Below are 16,597 nucleotides of genomic sequence, written 5' to 3'. Positions count from 1 at the left end.
AGGTGCTAGTTTCAAATCCTTTTTAGTCTGAAATCTGTATGCTAGATATTGAGTAAGGTGGTTTTATTGTTTTTTGTCACTTTGAATAATATTTCTGTTCATGTTAAAAACAAAATCAACTCTCTGTATAAATATATCAGGTGACCGTTAAGGCCCATGGGCCTCTTGTTTACCTTTGTTATCAATCTCTTTTTTTGGAACTTGTCCATTCTCTATGTCAATTAACAGTAAATATATTTACCAACATTTATAATGTGCTTTGGCCCGAGACATAGTAGTATGATGTTACTGATATCTTTACCTTGGAAATCATAACACTTAAAGTGTTGTCCATGATACTGTCCAAAAGTAATCATACCTATTTAATCAGAGACTATTTTGAAATCAGTCGACTCAATTTCTTAAGATTTCTGCACCTCTCGAATATGTCATGACAGAATTGAAGGCACGTGACTAGCTACTTAATTGGTCTCAAGGTGAAAAAAACCCTGACCAACACTTAGGCTGAAACATGTCCTTTGAAGATTACAGAGGAGTGGCATCCGACTTAAAAGCTGGTAATATTAACTGTTAAACTGCTGCATGATTCTTCAGACAACTCTTAACTCATATCATCCACCAGGTGGCACGTACAAAGCCTTCAATTTTGCCATGACATATTCCAGGTGTGCAGAGAGCGTAAGTGAGAGTAACCCCTACATGGACAGTATCAATGATGGGAAGTAACATACAGTGTAGTGTATTGCCTGAAGAGTGTTAGTGAGGGTAACCCCTACAGTATCAAGGATGGGAATTAACAGTGTAGTGTATTGATAGAAGAGTGTAAGTGAGAGAAGTATCAATGATGGGGAAATAGCATACAGTGTAGTGTATTGTCAGAAAAGTTATTGATAAATTTTTTTAATATTTGAACCAATTCCATACATGCTTCAAAAGAGTGTCTTTCTCCTATATATATAAATGTACACTTTTCAGAAGACTAAGTTGCAAATAACGTGTTTTAATAATCTGCTGTACTATATCATTGTAACTTTTCAGGACGGATGATATAAGAGAAATGCATTTCGTTGGGGAAGACAAGTTCGGCAACAAATATTATCAGAATGATAATTATTTTATAGGTAAGTAAGAAATATTGATAAAGCATAGTCCCATCTCAAATAATTTCACAGGTAGGGAACTTCATCTGGTAATACAGGACTGCAAATATCAACATAAATACATTGAGAATTAAAAGTCACTACAACCAAGCTTATATGAAGGACCAAATGTTCAAAGTCGGGCCAGCTTTAAGCCTGTAACGTAAATTTGAAGAAAAAAAATATTGCAGAAAATTTACAGACATTTTCATGGTTTATTTTTGGTCTAAAAGTCAGTCTTGTAATGTTTAGTTATGAACATTAATATGTTTGAGTGTATCAGATGAAAGTGTTGGATTAAGGTGTGTTGCAATTGAGATACTGTAAAAGTGGAAATTCTCACGAATTTTTAAGTAAATTAGTGTGAAATTACACAAATATTTATTCATTAATTGTACGATTTGTAGATATATATATATAGAATGCATAGATTTCAGAAAACTGTTGCCAACACAAAAATGTCCACACTAGAACTGCGATCAGTTTTAAAGAGTCACAATGCAAACATTTCTACTTTTACTTTAATCTGGCTTCGATAGCTGCATCCATAAGTCCCAAATAAATATCCAAACCCCGATATTTTAAATTAAATCCAAACATTCTGTTCATGATGCACGTATCTTCTCTGAAAACCTGAAATAGTTTGACATAATTGACGGCTCTGCATATGTACCACCTTGTGGATGAAACAAGTAGACTAGTCTGATGTCTTCGATAAAGATCAAAGGAATTGTGTGGGACCTGTGGATTCTTTTTGATTTGCCATTGAAGTAACAATCAAATGGTAATAAATAGAACAGAAGGAACAAGGTACAATTTGTTAAGTAAACAGTCAACTTCAGTCTGTTGTCGTAATTGGTCATCCTTGAGTAAAGTTATTTACTGAAATTTAATATTTCTTAATTTATTGCAGGAAGAAATAGGATAGTCCACTACAACGTTGAAGTTGTAGGTTTTGATAAAGATGCAAGTCAAATACCAGCAGAATGGTAAGTAGGTCAGTTTAGTTACTTAACTCATTCACCCCCGAAGACACATTTGAGCTCTTCCAATTCAAAGGTTGGAATAGTTCACTATGTAATTTCAGGGGTAAATGATCATGAGTTAATGTCAACAGAATGCACAGAAAGTCAGAAAACACAGGTTTTATTCATTTTTTTTCCTTCCAGTCAAATTTTATCACATGCAATTGGATTAGAATGTCTAAATGATCAGGACTGGATTAGACTGGTTTTAGTGTAGGTCAGATTAGTGATAATGTCAAAAATGACAGGTAGCATTTGGCTGTTTTTATTAGCAATGGGATTATATTACATTATATTATGATTGCTGATTACTCAGGGGGTCAGATTAGACAGTTGTCACTATGTATAACACTATCTACCTGTTTACAGGCACGGATGGATGCACTATGTAACAGATAACCCACCCACAAAGGTTCCCCCTAAACCAAGGAAATGGTTTGCTGAGCACACGGAAAACATGACTGGTACCAGTGACGATTATGTACCATACAGCACAGCTAGGCCCAAGATTGAGAGCTGGACGCCTCCTAGGGCATAGGAGCGGAAACGTGTGAATGGACATATGATTGTTTTATTGTATAATTTGTATGAATACAGTTGTGATAAAATATTGATTGGGTTGTTTGATGCTTTTGAGATATATCTTCATAAAAGGGCCAATTTGTTTACTAGTTATTCAATGTTTTTGCATATGCATGAAAATAAAGTTAAACAATCGTCATAGCGACCTTCAGAGTAAGTCCAGATCATTTATTTGGATTAACTTCAGTAGTGTGATTTCCTAACAAATTGAAGCAAAATATTACTTCTCAATGCTCAGTAGAAATTTTAAGATTTTTGACAAAATTGAGCCCAGTTACCTTGAAAGTGGGTAAAGGTAGCCCTTCACCCAAGCATACTTCTGTCAAAATAATAAATCCTTGGTCCTCTTTATTCAGAAGACGTTTCTTAATACTTTTTTTTAAATTTTCACTTAAGTTAAAAGAAAATTTAAGCAATGAAAAAGTCTTAGTTTAGGGCTAGTATTCACGAGACCTTTCTCCTGCTCAATCTCTGATTTTGTGCTCAAGTCCATATTTTGTTTCGTATATATTTTACCTGTAATTTAAAATCAAACTTTTTCCACACGTAGGAAGATAAGCACAAAATCCATATTTGAGCATTAAACCGTTTCATGCATACAGATTCTGGATGATTCATGAAGTTGGAAGTCATCGCAGTTTCACAAATGTCTAGATTCTACGAATCTAGAAAAGAAAACAATGACACAATAAATACCATCATAAGGTTTATTTACAGGCTGTATAACATGAGACACTATTCATTAGAAGCAATATATTTCTCATCATACATTTTACAAATATTTGTATGAAAAAAATAATATCATTCTTCATGAAAGTTTAGAAACCTATAAAGTGGTCAGGAAACAACTTGTGCCATGCTTGTATGAAATACTGCATGAGAAGCATTTTAAAAACAAACAATTTGTGAACAAAACCGTGCCCTCTTAAAAGCCAAAATGTAGCTTTGCACTTGTTTCACCCTTTACCTATAGGTGAAGGTCATCTGTGGGTGGTGCAGCTATACTTAAAAGTTTAAATCTACAATGGTTTAAAGTTTACAGAACGTTGTACATGTTCGGTAACGATGACCTAATATTACAGTGAACTGCACAACTTAAATGGGTAAGGTGGGTATACTTCAAAGTTTTATCAAATTACAATTAATGTTATAAAACTTACAGCTTGGAGATGATTTTAATAGAAGAATCAAAATGTCTCCATTTCTGCTGATTTTGTTTGTTTGGGGTTTAACTCATTCACCCTCAAAGAGACATTTGAACTCTTCCAATTCAAAGGTTGGAATAGTTCATAATGAAATTTCATGGGTGAGTGAGTTAACAGCCTCACATTCATATCAAGACAGAAAGGGGAGACAATTCACTGGCAAGGTAAACCAAAACATCTACCTTTGGCAGTATGGTCTCTGAGAATAAATTGTGAGCAGTGAAATATATTTATACAGTATATAAAATTAAAATGTACAATAGAAAACTGTCTGTCTGGTTTATGCTGTATCTCATGTACACCAATGCCTAATAAGGTATCATTTTCAATGCTGTGGTAATTCCTTATTTAAAATGATGATTACGAATACATCCAACATCTGTGGATTTTGTTCCCACAATGTTACACATGTTCTTACAAACCACTTCACTGTTACCAACTTTTGTGGTCTGCCTTACATATAGTCTTGAAATTACAGAAGTAAGCTATTCCTGTTTTGTGTATTAACATTTTCCACTACAACCGTGACAACTGTTTTAAGTTAATACACTACAACAATTTCCTGTTCTACGGTACATTTGTTTCTTAGATATAGAAAACCTATGGCACCTTTCAAACTGCAATAAATAATACCTATATTGGTTGTGAATATACTCGCCTACAAACATCAGACTTACCAGTAACGAGCTCTCCTTATTACTGAAATAACATTGCACTAAACATAATGACTGTGTGCTTGTTAAATGAATCAAAATTACATTTAAATGCAATGAAGCTGTGATGAGAATATGAAGTGATTTACTTGCAATACATGTACAAAAGTAAACTATAAATTGATGAATTACCTACTCCTGCGACTACATACCATTATACTTGAGAATTACCTTTCAAGTGCTACAAGACGTGCTGTATAAGACATAATGAGAGCACCTACCTTAATGAGGACACATTCACCCAGGGATTAAAAAAAAAATGTATGATTCAAAAACATCCTATAATTCCGGATTTTTCCGTTTGGGGTTTTGTAACTTAAGAAATTGCCTGGTTGGTTGATTGGTGATGTCTACCAAAATGGTCGGGTAATAAAAAACAAGGAAAGCACATCGTCGGATACCCACGGTTGATTTTGCTTCGGTACTCACCCATCAGGTGATGAGTGAGTACCGAGGCGAAATTCGCCATGGGTATCCGATGATGAGGAAAGCAACACTGCCATTGACCTCTAGATCTATTGTTGATACAGTGACCATGTAATCTTTCAGAATGATGTACCGCTCTATTAACTGGGGATTCATCTTATGATCAGGATGAACAGACCTTCGAGTCTTCACCATGGTGGGAAAATAGTCAACCAGGAGGTCTAATTTTTGAGAAAATACTGGTATGTGTCTAAATAAAGATCCACCCAATTAAGTTCTTCCTTTCGTCAAATATGGTAAATATACCAATTGATCATCAAGAAATTGATATTTTGTTTCTCCCACACCATGAAAAGTAATTGAAAATGATGACCACCTGCCATGCGGATATTCCATACTGTTAATTCATCATATTCTTTTTAACAATAGTGCCTAGAAATGATGATTACCTTATGCAGCTATGAGATAACAGTCAAATAATGCCATTCTTAAATTGTAAATATCAATATGTAAAGTATTTCCTTAATTTCGTATTAAGTTATATTAACATATCAGGACTAAGGTTTCATCACATCTGTACATTTATCTGAATACACCAGTAAACAAACACTTAAATATTCCTTCGGTCGGGAAATAATTGATGAAAATGTGCAGAGTCTTGGCCGATCTAGAAAATAATATTCTATTCACAAATAATCAGTGGGAGGTTAAATGTAAACGGTAATCTAACAAATTTAAGGATAAATTCTACATTTCTGCATAAATCCATAAGGGAGATAACCCCTTACTCAATTACAAGTTATGATTATACCTCATCTAAATAACAACATGTCTGCAGGATGATATTGATCACATGATAGGGAAATAAAACATCATGTTCCTTTCACACACTTGAGTTTTCCATGTCATATTTCCATTATTAGGAGCCCCTCTAGAAAAACGAAAAACTGATTCCACACCTGAATTCCATGAAGTAGACATAAACAATGAAACCTGATAATCTCCTCTGCTGTTTTTGGTTCTATTCAGTATAACTAGACATTTATTGCTCTTGTGGTGGGAAAATGTGATTCTTTTATTTCTCCTCAATAAATCATGTGTCACTCTTGTGAAACACGATTTATCTGGAGATAAGGACAATAAAAGTATAATGTATAAAGCAGCATGTTCCTAACTTTAATAAATCATTTGCATAGTGTCTAAGGCAACCTATAATGTGTAAGGTATACGTAGCATATATCCTATAGCAGACAACACGTAAACTAGAGATGTAGAAATATAAGCTGTACTAAATACACTCAGGGATCCACTCGCAATAACACAGTTATTGTTAAAATATATTTGTCGTCACCACAGTACCCAGTACTATATGGCTAACTCAATCACAATATGGTACACACATATATAACACATATAAATGACATATATAAATATATATCTTAATATTCTTGTGTAGGATTGACATCAACAATGATTATTATGTACTTTAAAACAGCACAAAGACAAAATTTCCTTTTTAGAACAAGTCTAGGAATATGTCTAGTAATGAGAACACTTTTACAAACAATGTGTCTGGCAAAATCTGGTCAAAGTAATCTCTTGGTGGTAGGACATTAACAAACATGGAAGCATAAGATCACACGAGGTTAATGTGTATATGTCAGCCAAATGTTAATAACTTTAAAACTGTTAAGTGAATCTGTTAAGACTGTTCCAGACCTAGTGTAGGTCTTACAAAACACCATCCTCAATAGGGTTTCAGATCAACAGGGGTCTGCTCGCTTAAGCGGAACAACCGGTTTGTCCGTTTATAAATATAACAATTTCGGGTATAAATCCTGGCGGACCTGCAAATGTTTATGCAGGCCTTGCAAGGCTTTGTCAAGGCTCGCCTGAAAGCAGCATCAGATTACTAGGTCTGACCTTATTTAATAAACGAACAAGTGTGGTCCAACCGGTTTACCCGGTTTAAATGAAAACGGCCCAGGTCTGTCTTTATTACTCAATCACAGCCGTTTAGTACACTTGCTGTACAACATTCACTCTTACTTGTAAACTATGTCAGGAGCAACACTTCATACCATCAGTACAGCTATCAATCAGTTACCAAAGGATCAGATGTATTCTGGAGTGGACTTGTCCCTATTCTAAACCTTCTTAAACACGTTAGAGAGCAGTTCATGGAGGATGGCTGGTTGGTTGACCAATGGCGGCTGAATGAGTTTAATATCAGAAAGATCTTTCATAGTTGATGAATTTTATATCATTGATTGGATGGAAACCTCGACCTTGTTCCTGAAATTCGCCGAGACCGACTATCTCCCTTCTTTAATGAAGGTGACTCTGATCTAGGCTGTGTTTTGCGGAAGTGTTCATGTATCTTTTGAAGACGAGTTTCGACATTTCCCAACAGAGGGCGCTTCAGGGGCTCACCTTCCCAACATTCCACCATCAGATTCCAGCAATCTGCATCGAATGTCAGGTGCTTTTCTGGACGTAAACCTGTTTGAAAATGATAAATAAGTGCTTTTTAATGGACTTTCACATTAACAACAACTTAAGTAAGTAATTTTCAAAATAGGGTGTCAAATAATCATTTGGTATTCTTAGGAAAGACTTAGGAAAGACTGTCTTCAAATGAAAATAAGATATACACTCTAGAACTCTATTACCTTTATAAATCCTTACCAACCATTGCCTTTTATTGACAAACGGACAGTGGAATTCTTACGAGGTCAAGGTCAAATTTTGCATCTTTTCACTGATGAACATTTTGTTATCACATGATGAAGCAAAGTTGATCAGAATTAAACAAGGAGTCAACTGATAAAAGGTCAAGGTCATCGGGTCAGAGGTCAAGGTCACGGTGTCAAAAGCCAAGGTAAAATCTTGTAGCCTTTCACTAATGAGCATTTTATGACATTATGAAGCAAACTTGGTCGGAATTAAACAAAGAGACACAGTAAACTCTACATGTCTACTTGCACATATATGAATATTATAAAAAAAATCAGCGATGAAACCATCATCTAGTATTTTGCAAATCTTTATATCTTCATGTGGCATTTAGGAACAAGAAGCCCAGAGGGCCAGTATCGCTCACCTGAATATTTAAGCAGTCATAGCAAAATATTCGGGCCAGGTGAGCTAAAAATGTTCATTATAATAATATTTCCAACTCCAAAAACATGTAACTAATCTTTATTCTAATCATTTTCTGTGTTCTTTTATGTCATTATTCTACAATTCAGCTGTATCATTTGTTATCCATTATTTCTGTTAAACACTTCTGATTTTTGCAATGAGCAATAAAAGCATGTTATCTTTAGTAAGTTACCTTTTTTCACCGATGTCCACAGATGATCCTTGTTGTCACACTTTTCAAACGCACTGGGAAGCTTGACATGCCCTGCACACACATACCAGAACAGGATCCCAAAGGCGTACACATCCACACTGTTGTCATAGCGCCCAGAGAAGAGTTCCGGAGCCATGTGGATTGGTGTGCCTACGATACTTCCACTCATCATGGCCTCGGGCTTACAGAAACCCAAATCTGTGATCTTACCACGGTTATCTTTGTCAAGCTGTTGATCAAATATATTCAGGTTTTAACTATTCAACTCAATACTCAAATATTTATCAGAAATTCGTGAGATCTCCTTTTTTGTGTAATTAGCAAGATAGACAGATAATCTCGAATTGAATACCTTGCAAACATTTTTTTAAGGATAATTTATCAAATGAAGTTTTAAGTTTGATATACTGCTGGCAAAAAAATTGTCTGGATATAAAGCTTTGTATCTCTGAAGTACAAGATCAATTACAGTGTGATATGAAATGTGGTACTTTCCTCCATAGTTTGAAGATATTAAGATTGTTTCGTGGTACAAACTTTTGTAGATACCCCATATAAACAAACAGTAGTCAAGTATATCAATTAAATTTGATTTTTTATACACAGTAGCATATCAGGTTATAAATTATGATTTTCTTGTCAATGGAACACCATCCATTATGGTTAGCCAGTGACTGACAGTTCCATTTATATATATATTTTGAATACTTACCAGCACGTTTTTCAGTTTAATGTCCCTGTGTACCAGTCCTTGACTGTGTAGGAAGCGGATTCCCTCTACAACATCTATGGACACTTGTAGCCTGTTCAACAAAATCAACCAACGGACATACAAAATTTATTGGTTTTGCCAGTGTTCACTTTTATGTGTCATCAATTCATGTGTACCTTTAAAATGTGTGACCAATTCTTGTGTACCTTTAAAATGTGTCAATAGTTCTTGTGTACCTTTGAAATGTGTCATCAACTTATGTGTACCTTTCAAACTTGCCATCAATGATGAACAAATTCCAGAAAACCTCTTATCAAATATATCTGAAATATTCAATAGATCGTAGCACTTTTGGAAAAAGGTGTGTGCCACCCTAAGGAAGCACACTCCCTTTAATTCATTCAGTCCCACGGAACATTGTATACAGTAAGCACTATCTATTCTGACATGAGCCCCTTACTTGCCAAGTCTCCTTATTTCAGTAAAAGAGCCTTAATTTTTCAACCTTACTATTTTCTTTTAAAATCAGCTTCAACTTTTTCATTCAATCCTTAGTAATTGTTGGACATTTTTTTTCACATTTTGCTACATGGAGTCTCCCGTATGAAAAATTTGATAGGTTGCATTGGTAAGCATGCATTCATCCTTCTCACCTGCTGACCCAGTCCAGCCCCTGCTTAATGGCAGCGTATAGGTCCCGCTGTAGCCGGTCCATGATGAGAAGAACCGCGGGACTCGTTCCCCCACCATACATGTAGTCGATCACTGACCCCCTCAGAACAACAATACGTTCATGTGGTGGAATGTTCCTGCAGAAGAACACACATTAATAATGACATTGTTACTCTGTCATTGGGATGGATCATGAAGACTTTGTGCTTAAATGACTTGATGAGATGACTAAGCTTTGAACAACCGGGCTCTTAGTTTTAATTTGATGTCAATTTTATTTTGATATCACAACTTGTATATATTTTTCATGTTAATTATTGAAAATAATCAATGTCGAATTCTATTATTGAATGAAATTTCTTTTAAGAAATAATTTATAATAAAAGATATATATATATAGATGTCTATTTTCTTGAATTCAATCCTCGTAACTATGTCACATATTTTTTCTCTCTCAGAAATATGGAAAATAGGTTTATACATATATGTCTATTTTCTTGAATTCAATACTCGTAAATATGTCAAGTAAAGCCAAAACATGATTTTTTTTTTATTTAATTATGAAATCAAGTAATTGACCGTATACATAACAAATATATTAAAAATACTACATACCATTAATAAAATTCATAAGTTAACATAAATGTACATATTCCTGTTGTGCAGACTTACTTAGTGTAGTAAAACTCTAAGGCAAGGTCATTCCAGTGTTTGTCATCAGGGGGGACAACTGACTTAATGGCGCAGGGAGCGAAGCCACTCCAGGAGTCACAGGAGTATACCACGCCATACTGACCTCGCCCAATCTCACGACTCATCTGTGGGGTACCTGTTATACCAAAAACACTTATGGACTTAAATTAAGTCATCCTGATAGAAAAGTTGAGGTGGAGAATAAATGTCTTCATTGAAATTCTAATCAATGTGGGAAAGAATATGGACAGATCTTAGTTAGCATATTCAAGGAAATAACCAGCCTGCCATATCCCACAGCATGATGATATAGGGCGACTAATGTGGGAACCCTGCAGAACTGGAGGTTTAGTCTGTGTCTATTGCTTAGGGGACATTAAAGACCATAATTGATCTTCTGTTCAAGTTATAAAAGTTGGGATCTTTAATTTTGTTCCTTTTCTCCAAAGTTTTACCTGTGTTTCTCATTACATTACGTGGTATAGCTATAGTTGCCATATAATATATGTTATAGAGAAAGAAACCCTGATGACAATTACCATGGAGAATGACATCCTTGAGCGAGGTGCTCTCCAGTGCAACCTTGGCAACACGAGGGGCATGAACCTTTCGCAGTTTCAGCCTCTCATCCTCAATCTTGTCTAACCTTCCTGAGTGTTTCTGCTCCAACTGCCGAAGTGCAATCGCAAAGGCATCGTGGGATTTGTTTAGCCTCTCTTTGATCTGTGATGAAATGCTTTTAGCTAATCTAAAATATAGAAAATCATGTATTTTATCAATCCTGTAATCTTTCAACTTTGCAAAAACAATGACAAAAATTACCGTCAAACTTATATGAAGAGATCAAACTTTGGAAGACGAGAAAGAAGTTTCTTGATGCAGATTGTCTCCTAGAAAGGTCTAACTAAAAATAAATCACTTCCATTGGGAATACTAAAATCGCCCTCTATATGGAGGTGGTTGCGGAACTGGTGTTTTGACTGTATTTTACCAGAGATGGTGTCAAAGCGGCCAAATGCTCGCCTGTTTAAAATTTTATTGTATTTAAAAATTTGTTTGTAAAAAGTAAAGTTCAAAACAGGTCAAAAGTGTAAACAATTTGATTTTTTTTTTAATTTTAAGCTTCTCTTTATCAATATTTTACTCCACATGAACCTCTATGCAAAATATCAGCATCCAAGTACACATATTTAATGATTGACAAGTGTCTAAATAACTTGCACTTAAAACTTTAACAATGATGTGCTTCAAAAAAGTGAAGTACAAGACAGGTGGAAGATTTCAACAATTTGAAATTATGTTTTAATTTTCACTTCACCACATCAATAGCATACTCCACAGGACCCTCCATGCCAAATATCAGCATCCTATTACACACATTTAATGAATGACAAGCTTCTCAATAACTTGCAGGTAAAACTTTTAACGTTTTCACGCCGACGCTCACGCCGGGGGTTTCGCTATAGCTCCCTCTTCTTGGAACAGGCGAGCTAAAAAATGGCTGATTTGTTGCTTTTAATGCCAAACATGATGCAAGATGAAATAACTAATTGATGTAAAAATTTATGAAAAAAGACAATTTGAAGATTATTAATGGGATATATTACAATGATACCTTGCTTCACTGAGGTTGGCTAGAATGTCTGCAGCAGCTTTCTTCTTCCACTCCTCGTCTATTCGGGGTGGTGTACTCCATGGCATGGCCTTTACCAACTGTCAGGGGAGATAACTCACAATCAACAGTTATAGATAATACTAATAATAATAATTACAGATTCTTATATATGTCTCAAAGCGGTTCACAAATTATTATCCGTGGTTATAGGGCCTTTGCATCCAGCCAAAATTTTTCTCAACTCCCATGGGAGCAAGCATTCAGCCAGTGCTGCCATGTCGGCACTCACAGCTAGCATTCAACAATTTTAGCACTGCCCAACCACATGATCATTTACAGTTGAATAGATTGGAACAAGCAGAGTAAAGTATCTTGCTCAAAGATACAACACAGTGCTGTGCTGTGACTTGAACCCGCAAACCCTTCGGCCACAAGCCCCGCGTCCTACCACTAGGCTACAGTGCCTAAATACTTTTGATAGTGGCCAAATTTCACAATGATTATATTTCTGCTCCATCCCTTACCTAAAATCTGATTATGAACTCCTGTGAACTATTTTGCCAATGTGAAAACCATCCTGAATTCATATCACGCTGTGCAGCATGAATTAAGAACATAGAAAATGTCATCAGGATGCATCACAGTCAGAGACTGACCCAGCAAAATCAACATCACTGTGTAATACTCCTGTGTGACACAGTCATACCAACCTGTTGTAGGCCATGTATAACACCCATATGATATAGATCTCAAGTGTTGTATTAAATCAATCACTTGAAAATTGTACCACACTCCAGTATGACTGTACAGTACCTGTTTCATGTGCTCCAGTATGACTGTACAGTACCTGTTTCATGCGCTCCAGTATGACTGTACAGTACCTGTTTCATGTGCTCCAGTATGACTGTACAGTACCTGTTTCATGTGCTCTAGTATGACTGTACAGTACCTGTTTCATGTGCTCCAGTATGACTGTACATGTATACAGTACCTGTTTCATGCTCTCCAGTATGACTGTACAGTACCTGTTTCATGTGCTCCAGTATGACTGTACAGTACCTGTTTCATGCGCTCCAGTATGACTGTACAGTACCTGTTTCATGTGCTCCAGTATGACTGTACAGTACCTGTTTCATGTGCTCATGTATGACTGTATATACAGTACCTGTTTCATGTGCTCCAGTATGACGGTATATACAGTACCTGTTTCATATGCTCCAGTATGACTGTAATTGTGTACAGGACCTGTTTCATGTGCACCAGTATGACTGTACAGTACCTGTTTCATGTGCTCCAGTATGACTGTATATACAGTATCTGTTTCATGTGCTCCAGTATGACTGTAATTGTATACAGGACCTGTTTCATGTGCACCAGTATGACTGTACAGTACCTGTTTCATGTGCTCCAGTATGACTGTACACTACCTGTTTCATGTGCTCTAGTTTGACTGTACAGTACCTGTTTCATGGGCTCTAGTATGACTGTACAGTACCTGTTTCATGCTTTCCAGTATGACTGTACAGTACCTGTTTCATGCTCTCCAGTATGACTGTACAGTACCTGTTTCATGTGCTACAATATGACTGTACAGTACCTGTTTCATATGCTCCAGTATGACTGTACAGTACCTGTTTCATGTGCTCAAGTATGACTGTACAGTACCTGTTTCAAGGGCTCTAGTATGACTGTACAGTACCTGTTTCATGGGCTCTAGTATGACTGTACAGTACCTGTTTCATGCTCTCCAGTATGACTGTACAGTACCTGTTTCATGCGCTCCAGTATGACTGTACAGTACCTGTTTCATGCGCTCCAGTATGTTTCTGATGAATGAAGAGCTGGACTGGAGGCTGATCTCTACCTGGTAGGCTGCATTCAGGATCTGAAACAAATCAGCAGGTACGTGGGTGAGTAAAAGTTGTCTTAACTGACATCAAGAAGAACTGAACTGGTGAAGAAAGCATGTCAGTAATATCAGGAATGAAGACAGGAAAAAAGACTTTTGCAAACAACACGTGCATCTAACTAATTTACCATTGATGTGGACCGGGATGGAGAAGAAAATCGAAGAAATAACTGAAAAGCTATCATTAGTGCATTCAGCTGTTGAGGACATTTATGAAATTTTGATGACATTACGACAATCTCCAAATGAATCCGTCAACAAGGAGAAATATTGTCAGATTTCAACACAAAATGTGTTTCATGAAGATGNCCTGTTTCATGCGCTCCAGTATGTTTCTGATGAATGAAGAGCTGGACTGGAGGCTGATCTCTACCTGGTAGGCTGCATTCAGGATCTGGAACAAAACAGCAGGGGGTCAGTAAAACTTGTCTTTACTGACATCAAGAAGAACTGAACTGGTGAAGAAAGCATGTCAGTAATATCAGGAATGAAGACAGGAAAAGACTTTTCAAACAACACGTTGGATGTTGATAGATGTCAGTAAAATCAGGTGTTAGTTAATTGTATATATATATATATATAAGTCAGGTGCATGTTAAATGAAATGTCGGTTAAGTCAGGTGTTGGTAAAATCAGTTGTAAGTAAAATCAGATGTTACTTAAGTCAGATGTCAGAACAAGAGATCCCAGAGGGATCTTGGTGCCCACCAATGTGGGTGAAGTCATGTATCCATAAAGCCAGGTGTGTGTAAAGTCATGTGTCCATAAAGCCAGGTGTCAATAAAGTCATGTGTCCATAAAGCCAGGTGTGGGTAAAGTCATGTGTCCATAAAGCCAGGTGTGGGTTAAGTCATGTGTCCATAAAGCTAGGTGTGGCGTAAAGTCATGTGTCCATACAGCCAGGTGTGGGTAAAGTTATGTGTCCATAAAGCCAGGTGCGGGTAAAGTCATGTGTCTATAAAGCCAGGTGCGGATAAAGTCATGTGTCTATAATGCCAGGTGTGGGTAAAGGCATGTGTCTATAAAGCCAGGGGCAGTTAAAGTCATGTGTCCAAACAGCCAGGTGTGGGCAAAGTTATGTGTCCATAAAGCCGGGTGTGGGTAAAGTTGTGTGTCCATAAAGCCAGCTGCGGGTAAAGTCATGTGTCCATAAAGCCAGGTGTCAGAAAACTCCTACCACAGGTATAAGGTTTCAGGACCCATGTCTTACACATCATAACTTAGTATATAAGTACTCCTACCTATATATCGAGCGTACAAATCTGTAAGTGGGCTTACCTGTTTGAGTGCCTCACTGGTGGACTTGCTATTTGCACTCTGGCCGTGATCTACATCAAATCTTTCTAGACTCTCCAAACACCGACTCAAAGTTCCTTAAAATAAAGATAAAATGTCATTTAGTTTAGTATAAATTGTCAAGAAACAACTATGAGTAAAACAACTATAAACAACATCTGTAATTATCCTGTAACGAACCCAAAGGGGCCAACACATATATTCTCTTACTCCAATTAAGTAGGAAGTAGGCATGTTACAAGACAATTGAATAACACTTATTGGAATTTTTACTGGAATACAATAGATAAGGGCGGGCTTATTATCAGGCATGGGCTTATTGCTGAATAAATATGGTACATGTTAACAGGATACAACTATAAAGGGTGTCAGTAGCAGAAACAGAATTCTGAATATGTATATAGCTCACCACTATTTTTTAAATTAATGAGGCTGTCATCCAGAAACAGGTACAGAAGAAGTTCATTTGTATTATACCTGGGTTTTAAAATTGCATATTTGATATCATGTCGAAACAGAAACAGATAAAAGTCAAGGTTTATTTATTCAGATAACAGGTAATGTGTTCCTGGGTTGTAAAATAACCGGCACATCTCAGCAAAAGTATATATATGAAATCATGTAGAACATAGAAATAGATAAAACCCAGGTGTACGAATTCAGATACCAGGTACTGTGTCCCGAGTCAACAATGATCTCTCACTGTGATCCATTACCTAAGTAAGGATTTATAAGTAAGATTGTTCCATGTGTTTCAACAATGTTTTACAATAATAAGTTCCATAACCAATGAAACCAATATATATTTAAAAAAAAAAAGTTTTTGTTTCAAAAAACCCATTGTAATATCACTTTTAATTTTAACAAGAGGCCCAATGGGCCTGCATCGCTCACCTGTTATTAATCTAACACTTGTAATCTTAAGATTTCATAAGAACATATTAAAAGATTTAAACATATGACGCCTCTGACCTTGATTGTCGAACAAGGACATTAGGTTGAAAGTGGATCAAGGTCATTCATTTGAACTAACATGGTAATCCTTCATCCCAGCATGCTACAGGCCCAATTTCAGTACCCTGGCCCTTTTGCTTATTGAAAAGAAGTCGCTTGAAGATTTTACGACATTTGACCCCTGTGACCTTGAAAGTTGGTCAAGGTCATTCAGTTGAACAAACTTGATAGTCCTTCATCCCAGCATGCTACAGGCCCAATATCAGTACCCTGGGCCTTTTGGTTATTGAGAAGAAGT

General features: G+C 36.3%; 2 protein-coding genes across 2 annotated transcripts in view; one reads left to right on the top strand and one right to left on the bottom strand.

The window, feature by feature from the left end:
• Nucleotides 1-2,775, top strand: part of LOC110456275 (NADH dehydrogenase [ubiquinone] 1 alpha subcomplex subunit 12-like) — a 6,296-nt gene extending 3,521 nt beyond the window's left edge. The window contains exons 2-4 of the mRNA XM_021506903.1: nt 1,039-1,121; nt 2,053-2,128; nt 2,534-2,775. Coding sequence (XP_021362578.1) covers nt 1,039-1,121; nt 2,053-2,128; nt 2,534-2,702 — 328 coding nt within the window. The 3' untranslated portion in view covers nt 2,703-2,775. The remainder of the gene's footprint in view (nt 1-1,038; nt 1,122-2,052; nt 2,129-2,533) is intronic.
• A 4,366-nt stretch (nt 2,776-7,141) lies between these two features.
• Nucleotides 7,142-16,597, bottom strand: part of LOC110456268 (dual serine/threonine and tyrosine protein kinase-like) — a 26,682-nt gene continuing 17,226 nt past the window's right edge. Inside the window, exons 5-13 of the mRNA XM_021506889.1 lie at nt 15,328-15,422; nt 13,942-14,025; nt 12,141-12,238; nt 11,065-11,273; nt 10,505-10,661; nt 9,814-9,969; nt 9,161-9,251; nt 8,428-8,677; nt 7,142-7,592 (exon numbers count right to left, since the gene is read on the bottom strand). Coding sequence (XP_021362564.1) covers nt 7,354-7,592; nt 8,428-8,677; nt 9,161-9,251; nt 9,814-9,969; nt 10,505-10,661; nt 11,065-11,273; nt 12,141-12,238; nt 13,942-14,025; nt 15,328-15,422 — 1,379 coding nt within the window. The 3' untranslated portion in view covers nt 7,142-7,353. The remainder of the gene's footprint in view (nt 7,593-8,427; nt 8,678-9,160; nt 9,252-9,813; nt 9,970-10,504; nt 10,662-11,064; nt 11,274-12,140; nt 12,239-13,941; nt 14,026-15,327; nt 15,423-16,597) is intronic.

The sequence above is a fragment of the Mizuhopecten yessoensis genome, unplaced genomic scaffold (genome assembly GCF_002113885.1).
Source record: "Mizuhopecten yessoensis strain PY_sf001 unplaced genomic scaffold, ASM211388v2 scaffold1011, whole genome shotgun sequence".
Lineage (NCBI taxonomy): Eukaryota > Metazoa > Mollusca > Bivalvia > Pectinida > Pectinidae > Mizuhopecten > Mizuhopecten yessoensis.
This window is presented reverse-complemented; position numbering and strand designations above follow the sequence as displayed.